The sequence below is a fragment of the Mchenga conophoros genome, linkage group LG16 (assembly GCF_057382185.1).
Source record: "Mchenga conophoros isolate Kocher_MC1m ecotype Shallow Benthic linkage group LG16, M_conophoros_male_GT1.1, whole genome shotgun sequence".
NCBI classification, from domain to species: domain Eukaryota; kingdom Metazoa; phylum Chordata; class Actinopteri; order Cichliformes; family Cichlidae; genus Mchenga; species Mchenga conophoros.
The window spans coordinates 17,682,844-17,695,331 of record NC_140541.1 but is presented as its reverse complement, the minus strand read 5'-3'; the positions used below and the strand labels follow the sequence as shown (position 1 = coordinate 17,695,331).

Here is a 12,488-nt window from a genome sequence, read left to right as displayed (position 1 = left end):
GGTGCGGAGACGGGCTGTATCCTGGCTGACCTCACCCTGGGGACCGGAACAGGCACCGGCAACGGCTGGGCAACTGCCCTTCCCACCCGAGGAGCTGGTACGGGTGCAGAAAGGGACAGAGCCTCAGCCGGCCTGGAAATCAGAGCAGGGACCAGCTGGGCCTCAGACTCCCTCACCCGAGGAACTGGTACGGGTGCAGGGGTACGCTGGGCCCGAGCTGCCCTGGCAGCAGAAACACGAACAGGCAAAGGAGCAGGCTCAGAAAAAACAGTCTTAGAAACGGCAGGCTTAGGGTTAATATGTATTGGGTCGACAAAAACAGACCTAGCAAAAATGAATCCGCCGTCCACTTCATGTTTAGCAGTCTTAGTATTAGCAGTCCTTGGGTTAACGGTCTTAGAGTGAGCTGACTTGGGGATGATTGAACCAGACTTAACAAAACCTGAACTGAGTGTTGTAGACCTGGTAGAAGTGTTAACAGTTTTTCCTTTAACCGCATGTGCAGACTTAAGCGAGCGGGAATTGTCTTTCATCCCTCCCTGCGTAGAGGGAGTAAAACAAAACGGATCCTCCCAGTCCACGTCGTCATCCATAAGGGAAATTCCCCATGGATCGGAAGTGAGCCGATTGTTGTTAATGTCAGACGGGACGTGAGAATAAAAGTCATTTTCACTCACCACCGTGAGCTGCTCAGCGATGTCCGGTTTATGGCGGCGTGCGCGCCGCTTCCTGCGAACAGAGGAAGCTGGCGGAGCGAGCGACTGAGCCCCTGGTGTACAGAATGGTGACACCGAGGCTGGAGCGTGAGCGCCTGAAGCCACACGGAGGACTCCCACCTGAAGTGAGCGAGGCTTAGATGCAGGCAGCGCAACAGGCGGGGACTTTCGGCAGCTCTTGGGACCTCCGAGAGCTAGCCGAGTCCCGTGGAAAATGCGCTCGTAGTCGGGGGTACGCCACGGCTTCCAGCGGAGCTCCTCCTCCAGCTGGGCGAAGGCTGCCTCCCGACGCTCGTAAAGCTCGCGGTCTGCTGAGTCCATAGTGGTCAGGTCGTACTGTCACGGTCTGGCTGGGGCAGACCGTATGTGTTGCAGAGGAGGACTCAAACGCAGACCAAAACGTGGTGTGGATTAACAAAACAAGCCGTTTATTGAGGTTAGCAACGAGGGTACAAAATAATAGGGCATCGGTGAAAACTAAACAATAACCTAAACTGGGTGAACTAATAACAAAACATGAAAAACCTTAACCATAGTGAACTGACATGGGTACCTGGAGATGAGACATGGATGAGCAGACGACCTGACAATGGCATGAAGAAAACAAAAGGCTTAAATACATACATGAGGTGATCAGGGGAAGTGGCGACACATGGGGGAAAACAGCTGACAGACATAAACCTAATGACAGGACCAGGAGAGGAAAGCTAAATACAATAAACAAAGAACACATGACATTGTCAGAATAAAACAGGAAATACTAAAACATGACAACACAACTTAACAGACCTAATATGTGATGAATAAATACAAAACCCCAAAACATAGAAAACCCAGGAACAATAACTGCCTAAACTAAAGGCAGATAGGAAATAACACAAACTAAATCACATAACAAAATGAGACAAATACAAACATGAACTCAGAGCGCTGGGTCAGAGACCCAGCCTGTGACACCAATGTTTGGTAGCAAAACGTTTTGAATGCGTTTGAACAGCTTTTAATGTGAACACACTGTAATCAATGTATTTAAATCGAAAGGAAATATTGAAAGAACTCTTTCTATTTACATACTTGTGTATATGCATCTTATAATATTTAGACAATTTGCATGCTATCTGTATGATTGTGACATGTCAAGTCATACACTTTGATTAAAGGACTTTCCATTCACATGCATACTTTGAAGTAAGTACCCATTAACATACTGCACTAAGTCACACTAACACACACACACATATATAATGGAAGATGGTGCTTTTGCCGAGTTAAGTGGAAGAAACTGAGATGATACCATTCCTGTATTTAGTCGAGTGCAGAGTGTTGTTTTTCACTGCAGCATGTTCATTCATCCCTGCCCGCTGTATTTAAAAGCCATTATTCCGGCTAACAGACCGGTCAGCAGGCCTTGGATGTGTTTAGAGATGTGTATTGTCTGTCTCTCTCATGACATTTGGAGTGTATAAATGGACAGTGTGTTCAAACAGCATATTATTTTGTGTCTCTGTATGGGACAGCAGAGGCAGCATAGGGTGTGATGATGCAGAGATGCAGCTGTGAGCAATTCCTAATCAGAGCTTTTGTCTGTTTATGGCTGACTCAGGGGCAAAAGATAACACAAACTGTGCCCGGCACAGTGAAGTAGATGGCCATGCTGACCTGGAGCCAATACAGACCAATGCAAAATTAGCATTAAATACAGGAATGAAGACCATGTTAATTGGAATTTCACATCTAACAAGGCATCTAGTTCTCTTAGTAAATCTATGATTAAAGTCAAAATTATAATTATGACTCAATTAATTTCCTCTCATTTACCTGTTTTGAATCAACCCAGAGCAAACATACCAAAGCGTATTAAAATATATATGTCATGACTGCAAAGTTATTTTATATAACCATCCCAAAAAGCAACAGCAGCCTGTTTTTGACTAAGAAATATTGATAGACAATAACCAAAGACCTCGAATGTTGGCTTTCATGTGTAGTATTAAAATTATTGGACAAAGTCACTGAAAAGCCACATGGACTGCAATGCTTGTGAAAATATTATGAATTCAACATTAATTTTGAACTGGATGTTGGTCGTATTCAAAGCGCAACCTTTCTTGCATTTAGCATTGCTAATATACATAATTTGCAAATCAGGAAGACCTGTCTGTCCTTCTTTATCCCACAAAGCGCATGTACACTTTCAGGCAGCCACTCTTCAGAACCAACTGAACCAATTCCTGAGTCCCCATTGTTTGAAATGTCACGTCATCCTTGATAATGTCATACCTATACCTCATAACTATATTGTCATCCTGAAAAGTGAATATTTGGAAGGATATTACTTTGGAAGAGAGCAAGCATGTTTGAAAACACTTAGGAAACATTATGTGTCCAGGGCCCAAAGCTGAAGAGGTTCATTTGGTTTATTTGGCCAACTTCAACTGCTGCCCATTCATCCTCAGCCTCTCAGTTTCCTCAGTTGTCATTTTCTTGACTTTTCGCTGCTGCAACTCTGATTCAGTCCAGTGGACAGTGCAGTGCCACAAGGTCTTTGAGAGAATTAACAGAGAAATGTCTAAATTAGCATTTTGTTTTCAGTCCAGACGTGCCCAAAATTCACACAGTGCACACTACTTTGGATGCTCCCTGGATAGATAATGCTAGATAGTGATCATCTCACTACACAAAGTATATTGTTTCACCAGCGAGGATGTGTAAATGGTAAAAACCGCCCAACAACATAACAACATGAAGTCCACTAGAAATATCTGAAGTGACACTGTAGATCAAAAGGAATTAAACATCCCACTTTATTGTTTCCTAGTAGAAAACAGTGGGTTAGATCATTTTCACCAAATACAGAGAGTATTTTCTTTCTCTAAAAATACCTACAATATGGCCAATAAACCAGTAACTTGGTATTTTCCTATAAAATAGATGTATATAAGATGTCTACTTGATGTCAACCGTATGGATACATTTTTGGATCCATTTTGCCTGTACAGTGTTTGTAATAAATCAAGGAATAAATTACATATTCCTATGGGACGCTTCCATGGTCCAAAATGTTAAATTAAGAACTATTTTGCATGACAACAACTTTTAAAAAAGAGCCACTTTACATGCTTGAGAAGTCTGATTAAAGGAAAAAATATATAGTTGAATACAGTTGACAGCTTTAATAGAAAACTGATCACCAAGGTAACAATTCTATTTTTCCAATGACTTAATCCGTCTATCCTTTCAGCAATACTCAGAGACCATGGGTAATGTTGACTATCCCCATTCTCTTACTTTACTTTTACACAGTTTAACAATGTATTGTGTTGCAGTGTGCAGACTAAGAGGTTTGTTGTTTTGTCTATAAATTTGTTATCCATATTCTGCAGCGTTCATTGTCTTTTTCACCGAGCTGCAAACTGATAATTGGGTTTGTAAGAAGACTAAGACCCCAGTTAAACAGTCCCTGTCTTCTCTGATTAAAGTCTGGATCTTTATGGGCCGATCTGTGGCCAGGAAACTGAGGCGGGCCTGTTTAGGTCAGACCAAGACAGAGACAACTGGAGCTTGATGGACAGCTTGTTTCTGTCACCAGTATTGACTCTCAGGCAGAGTCAGCATTACTTTGGTCATTCCAGTGCAAAATAACACCTAGGTGAGCACAATGCCTGGAGTAACAAACCCTCATTTGCAGGAGCACAGCATGTGTGGGTCAAAAAAAAAATAAGATCTATGTATAAACAGCTCATACTTGCTTCCACATGTTAACTATTGTTTTGGGGTAGACTATTGTTTTTGGTTGGGGAGTTTGGTTTGTGTGGTGTGCACACCACACAAACCAAAAACAATAGTCTACCCCAATTGATATATAATTCTTCTGAGCTTGAAGGGTCATTAAAAGCATGAGTAGTACCAAGTGTGCCATAAAGAGCGAGGGAAAAAGAGACAAATACAGCTTTCAGACCTTTGGGAAACTCATTATTCTGGGAAATGCAGGCTTCACATTGAATAATTATAGGATTTTGGGGAACGCTGGGAATGACACCCAGACATTGGGAGGGAAAAATCTATTGTATTGTTGCTTCATACAGTATCTCTTGAGGGCTAATCAAGCCCTCAGAACCGATTCTTACCCGAAACTATTCAAGGTTGTGGAGTCAAATTCTTCTTTCTGTAACCCAATGAAAACAATAGAGTTTTCCCATCGGAAAGAGAATGCCCCACAAACAATTCATTAGAAGAGTAGCCCAAGCTTTTCTTTCTTTGTCTCAAACTTTATCTTCCAAAATTTCTGTTTTGGACTGGTTTGGAAAACCCAGTTCAGGGATGGTGATTTGTTAATTTGAGAGCAGCCATGGAAGTGTGTGCTCAATCTCTTCATCTCCAGCCAAGAAGATAAATATCCCAAACCTCTGAGTCAGAAAACAATCACCTATCGTGTGGCTTTATCTGCAAATTAATCTTCTGTACCGCTACATTTCATCTTTAACCTCAATTCCCTTCAGCTTGTCAGCAGCCAGTGATCAAAGCTGAAGGTGCAGGAAAATATATTTTTCAATTAAACCATTTTTGAGTTAATTGTCTTCGGGCAAAATCAATTATTCAAAATAAAACAATAAATAAATAGGTAAGTAAAAAGATTAATTTTTCAGCACCATTTTCCATTTAGAGAAACAGATGCATAAACAAGAAAATTTTGCTCAGGGTAAATAATGAATGGAATGTTAATTTCATGCAAGCAACTACACTAATATTATCCTTACAAACTTGCAGCAATGAGTTATTTACTCTTTTTCATTATTCTTTTTGAACACAAATAAAGAAGGCATTATTTATTGATGGATTTACCGTCCAAATTCAGTACTGCTGGATGTTCCATTAGTTTGTGTGAGACAGAGAAAAAATGGAGCTAAAATGACAGTGTCTGTTTTGTGAGCTTGATTTTCCCCATGACCTAATTGATAATCTTTTTATAATCTTTCAGGCTTCCCTTTGAGCTGCTGGCAGAGAGGCGAGCGCAGTCTTTCGAAAAGGCTAGCTTACCTTCATTGTGTCAGTCAGATGTCTTTGAGCCCACACTTGAGAGGTAATATTGAGTTTACCGCCATCAATAATTGACCGAAGGACCCAGAGGAATACGTGATTGACCGGATGTGTTATCCTGACTCTGATCTATGCCAAAATCCTCCACAGACCAAATCATACAAACACACAGGTACTAGTGTATGTGGATAGGGTCATACAAAACGGACACACAAGCAAAAACATGGAGTCAACCAATTTCAACTTAGTCACTCACTGACTGACTGTACTCTAAGCAGAACAGAGAACATAATTACAAATCCTATTTGTAATTATGTACAAGACAGAAAAATGATTGATAATAATAACACAGAAAAAATATTTGTTGTGCACTTACAAAACTGATTTAAGGATCAAATTAACGACTGAAATTAATTTACCCTACTGTCTAACATTCATTTTTTAAACAACATTTAAACAATGGCTTTGTGGGCGTGGTTTATCCAGTCAAAGATGAACGGTGGAACATATCACTAGCAATGCATAAGTGCTCTCACCTTGACCTACAAGGTATACTTTGAATGTCTGAGACACTGGCTGTATTTTGAATAGACTATTTTATTATCATTTTCATACTCATTTGCATGTAAGGAAGGTCACCACTTGTACGAGGCCAAGCACCACTTTTACATGTTATTGATCTAAAGTTTAGTGTAGTTTAATGGCCGCATTTACCAATGCCTTTAATGCAACACTGCCGTAAAAGAATGTACCATTTTTATCATTTTTATTCTGCATACTCATAAAATATGCATCGTATATTTTCAAGGGGTGTTTAGAAAGCTGATCTTATTTTCCCTGCCTATTTCCATCAGAGATGTTCAACAGCCATTGTGTGGGTCTGCATTGAAGTAATGCTCTCCTGTTAATTGTGGGAGTGTAGTAGTTTAGTGTCATCTATTTAAACGGTCATGATCAGTTGTTATCACTCCCATAGATATTGCTAATAGGTACTTTTCTACTGGTAGGTTGCGACAGGGGTATTTAATAGTGGAAATCTTGCATAATGTTGATGGTGGCAGCACATAAATGAGATGATATACGAGACACAGTGCCCTATAGTTGATTAGTTAAGTAGGTATAGTTGATACACTGGCTTTACGACACCAGTTTTACACCTAAATTATCACAATGTGTAATACAGAGCTTCTGGTCAATGAGCAGGTAAAGGACAGCACCTATGCTATCCATATTAATGTGGTATTGAGCCATTTAAAGGGTTGATGACATTCAAATCCAGTTTGGGAGAACCCAGATGCTCAGTCTGAAGGAACAGAGATCCATAGACAATTAATCAATGAGATGCATAATTCATACAAGTTAACACAATGGCACGTTTAACCAACGAGCAGACACAATTTTCTTACATGACCTTCATAAATGTATTTTGATTAACTTTTCTTGTAGAATTTAAAAAATGTGAACAATCCACCAGGACACAACAGCAGTCAAGTTAAAATATTCTCACTATCAAAATGGTAAAATCATTATTTTGAATAGACTGTGCATACCTGTGCTGACACTATAACAAGTGTACTTATGTGGAGTGGTTTTTCAATTAACACATTTTTATTGAGTGAAATGATTCAATTCTGAGAACGGCCTAATTATGCATAAAATATATGCAAGTTATTAGATTGTTACTGTAGCCCATGCTGCCCCGTCAAGTCACATACTCCTATCAAAATCGTTTGAAGCTTTGTAAGATCACAAAAGACGCAGGGATAAGTAGTAGGATTTAAGAGTGTAATAACGGACTGAAACAGAAGATGGCAGCACTGCATGTACAAGGATGCCAGCTGCCGTTAAACCACGAAGAAGAAGTAGCTCTGTCCCAGAATCAGTGTTGCCAACTTAGCGACTTTGTCGCTATATTTAGCGAGTTTTCAAAAAAGACGTGAAAGCGCGTGTCACTTTTACTCTTAACAAGCAGCGGGTGCTGTAACGCAGTCAGTTCTTCTTTTACTCTTTTACTCTTATGTTGTTTTGTGGATCACAAGGTTTAAAACTACTTATAAACACACACACAAAGTAACTCCACCAGAGTGCCTATTTCGGGTCACTTTTGCCGGTCCAAGCCCGGATAAAGGAGCAGGGTTGGAATTGTGACATTAAAAAAAAACAATAATTGCTAAAAAAAATTTAATTTGTAGTTCTAAATAAACTCTAAATGCATTTAGGATGTTTTTTACTCACTTTATGTCTCTTCCACGATGTTATTTCTCTCTCCAACAACATAGGTTACAATTAGATTAGCATGACCAATTATGCAAATTAGGCGATGACGTCATTTAGCGACTTCTAGCGACTTTTAGGACAACCAATAGCGATTTTCCTTACTGAGGAGTTGGCAACACTGCCCAGAATCCATAGCGCAGCCCAGCTCAGTTTCCAACAATGGCGGCAGCTACTTAGTTTTAATATTGCTCTTATTATTCTTTCTGGGTCACAAAATAAACGTTTAACATATTTTCAGGCGAGAATGTAGCTGTGGAAACCTCAAATATCTGCTCAGTTTATCAGGACACCACATATTTTCAAAAGCGCTCCGACGTTTTCGGAGACGTCTGTTACCCACTAGCTCGATAGCGAGCCGGGGGCAAGGCTTACTAGACCCGGTGAGAACACCGGACTCCCAGCAAATCGTTTTCAAACCCACTGCCGTCTTTCGCTACTCAGGTTAAACATATATAAGTCACTTAGATAACTTAAAAATGTTATTGTTTGGCCTTTTTTAGTATTTTATTTGTTCCTGAGTAAATCGGTTTGGCTGAGATTAAAGTTATAGTTTTTGCACAGCTGAATAAACATCAAGCAGACAGCTGATTATCAGAAGTGTGAGATGTTTGAGAATATACTCCGGTGTAGCAAGGAGTTTATTAAACTTCACCAACACAATCTGCAAATTTCATTAAAATGTAATAAACTATCATCTTGTCTTTATTTTTAGTTAGCACATACCTTAAACACTTAAAGCTGTAAGCTAATGATAGTTATATAAGAGCAGATGCTGCTGGTGCAATAAGCTGTAGTTTTACGTCCAATGGATGCATGATCTGATTAGTCGACTAATCGCAAAAATAATCGGTGACTAGTCGACTATCAAAATAATCGTTTGTGGCAGCCCTACTCCTCACCTTAGAGACAAATACAAAAAAATAAAAGCAGGAACTGCTTTCCATTGTTAGATTCTTAGCAATTACCTATCTATTACCAGTTTTTGACAACTGCAGAATTAAGTGGTGGATTATTTTCAATTATTATCAAGAAACAATACATTTTCACAGGCTGAACACAGTCTAATAGTCATAATAACTGCAACATAAATTCTCGAATATTGATATTTAGCACCGACAGAACTTAACAAACAACTACACAAAACAATTTAATCATAAAAATTGACTATAAGTCTTCAAATTAAATCAGCCAGTGGCGCCAACCATTAATATTAGCAGTTGTAAACATTGGAGTCTACTCACACACATGCATGAAAACAGCGACACAGAGGCTGTGCATGCACATAAGAAATAGGAGTAAAATACCTGAGCCTCTCTTAGAGACCACCTTTACACTCTTGGACAGGGTGATGTACAGCAGGATCATCAGAGGGCTGGGAGGTCTCATCTTCCCCCCGTCCTCACAGCCTAAAAAGAGCGAAGGAGGGAGAATAGGGATGGCAGGAGAGAGAGAAAGAGCCATCAGTCACTGCCATTACATGAGATCAAGTACCTCTTTGTACTACTAGACAAGAGTAAGTGTCAGTGCAGAGGGATGTTCTGCAAAAACTAAAGAGAGCGTGCACACACACACACTTTTGTGCAAATATTTGCACACCAACTTAAACATACTCACACACTTAAATCAACGTACCAATTTCCACATTCCCCTGGGGGGGGGGGTCATTCTTGATTTTCTTTCGTGGTTGAAATTCAGACGAGTTATCATTAAAGGGATATATTTTATGAAACACCATTCCATAAGATGCTGACAAATCAATAAAGAAATAATTACATATGTAAGAACGACCAGTTTAATCGCCATTTTCATTAAAAACCGAGAGGGTTGGGAGGAGGTGGGAGCTTAAGGCAATTTAAAATGATTACCTTCTGACTCAAAGTGATGTAGGAAATATCCCACCTATACCCCTTATATCGACGCTTATTATATTAATTAATGGAGGTGACTCGCTCTCTACCTCTCATCTTCTCTGAGTAAATGACATAATCTAACATGTAGTAATTACCCCTTAATAGCCAGGTCCTGAAATAGTGCTACAGCTGTTGTATAAATTTAAAAAGAAACTGTTTATTAGCTTAAAGGTTATACTCATGCCAATATTCATCTATGTAATAAATTTTTCGAGACATCAAACAAGAATCACAATTGGGAAGTAAATTAGTTACCATTTGACCTGTTAGCATCACCCAATTTGCCACTGACATGTTTAGGATTAGGATAATCTTAAGACCCCCTTTTTGCATGCCTAAATATGAATGCTTACAGAACTGTGGTAAACATGCAAGGTGCGAAATAGAGTGCATTTGCATGGTCTCGAAATGTGTTTGTTTAGCTTCTGGCTAAAACATAATTTGACTCAAACCCCCAGCAAGCTGCTGCTGACCTGATAGCTATTAGGAGGATGACATTTTGGACAAGAAAGCCTTGTTTAAATTATAATGAAATTATAATTTCCTTAAGATCAACATTGTTTTAGACCAGAAACAAAAGCTTCTAAAGTGTCTCCTATTTCCATTCGTTTTAGGCTTTTTAATGGAATGACATAAGATAAAACATATTGATGAACCGTTAATGAAATGTTACTGAAATATAAAGGAGCTTATGCCTTATTTTAAGTCTAGTGCTAAGTTAGCCAGCTGCTGGCTTCTGCTTCCCTATTACTATGTCTGACTCATGGCAAGAATGTGAAATCTAATTCCCAAAATGCTCAATTTCTTTCATGTCTAAGATTTTTTATTTTTTTTATTCCTTGCTAGTTCCTTTTTCCTATGTTTTATCCAAAGGTAGACAGAAATCCCTCGTGTTGTTTCTTTTGAAGCACGGATAACAAAGGAGGGGCGAGAGTTAACTCCGTGGTGCAAAGAAACTCTTATATCTACTTGTGTAGGAGTATGTCTTTAGTACCAGATAACCAAAATTCTTTAGGACAGGATGGGAAGATTGAGCAATAGCTCGATAATGTTTCTTTCAATCAAACTGCATAGAAATGAAGAAAACAACACACACAGAACTGACCCAATGAACCTGAAATGAAAAGATAGGCTCTTTGAAGACAAAAAATAAGAGAGACAGAGCCAGGAGGGACCTTGGAATCCACAGCTAGTCACGTGCCCTGCAGATTAGCATAGCTAATGAAAGGGGCCTCTCTCAGCGTGTGTTTACACAACACTCACAGCTCCTACTTTAAAAAAGAGCTCTTTCTCTGCTCCTCAATCACATTCTGCTAGGAAACAACTCTCAGTCAATAAACACCATTATGCCAATAAAATTCCTGTGAAACACCACAGCTGATTTGCTCCTCCTTTTTTTGTTTCTTTAATAGCAATAAGCTGGAGAGTTGTGAATGTGTGTTTTTAGCCTCAGCTCTAACTCCATGATGGTTTATGGTTATGTAATCACCTATCCGAAATATATCCCCAGACTATAGTAGTCTTAATGACTTTATACCTCTTTAAAGATAAACTTATTCCACAACTAATGCAGCGGTACTGTTTAAGTTTAAAACAGCAAGGGAGACGAAGCTAAAAAATAAACAAAAAAGGTAAAAAACTGAAAAGTCAAGGGACCACATGCACAGAGAAAGATTTCAATACTGTCACGGCGTGGTAGTTTATTTACATACTGTACCTTTCTTTTTTCTACTCTATAGTTAGCTTGCTGTCTCTCTTTCGTTTTGTGTCCTCACTGTATTTCTGCGGTCTGCAGTCATGTGATCAGCTTGGTATTCAGTGTTAAAGCATTCTGCTATATCAACTGTCATGGAGGCTAAAATGAGCACCATGTAACCATAAAATGATCAGTTTAACTCTGGTCTCTATCGTCCCATAATTCCTTTTTTTTTTCTTTTTTTTTGTGTCCCGTTTGGATCTTTAGCCATCAGAATTGTTGTCTTAAGGCCAAGAAAGATGCCAAGCGGATTTATTTTACCAAGTGGATCATCATGGCCTTGCCATATTGGTCCATTTGATTGACCTTTATTATAATTATGAATTTATTTTATTTTCAGTTCCTACAAACGGGACAGACATGACTGGGGGATAGGACAGGGAGAAAGAATGAAAGAAAGAGAGGGAGAGAAAGAAAACCAAAGGGGAGAAGAGACGGTGAGAAGGGGGGGAAGAAAAAAAAAAAAAAAACAACAAAAAAAAAAACACCTGGGTCACCTGTATGGAGAAAAAAAACAGAAGAGAAAGCAAACAACAAAGAGCAACATAATAAAAAAAACGGCACCATCACAATAAACTAGCTAGCAGTAAATATCAGTAGATACTAAGTAATAAACGATATTGTGCAGCACGCAAGATAGACAGTGCACAATGTGCTTTGAGGCAGCAGCCAAGAAAGCTGTAGTCCGCGTCTGTGAATACCCGTGTGTACACCTGTGTGTATACCTGTGTGGATCAGCATGCTTGCATTCCAAAGGTTTCTCCATGTAACGATCTGCTAGAGGGTGTGGGG

At 39.3% G+C, this 12,488-nt stretch overlaps 1 protein-coding gene across 5 annotated transcripts in view; it reads right to left on the bottom strand.

Annotated features, from left to right (window-relative positions):
* il1rapl1a (interleukin 1 receptor accessory protein-like 1a) overlaps positions 1 to 12,488 on the bottom strand; it is a 170,566-nt gene that overhangs the window by 136,989 nt on the left and 21,089 nt on the right. For all 5 annotated transcript variants that reach the window (XM_085249501.1, XM_085249504.1, XM_085249503.1 and 2 more), the window contains exon 2: positions 9,335 to 9,436. In XM_085249501.1, the coding sequence (XP_085105627.1) occupies positions 9,335 to 9,416 (82 nt within the window). In that variant the 5' untranslated portion in view covers positions 9,417 to 9,436. The remainder of the gene's footprint in view (positions 1 to 9,334; positions 9,437 to 12,488) is intronic.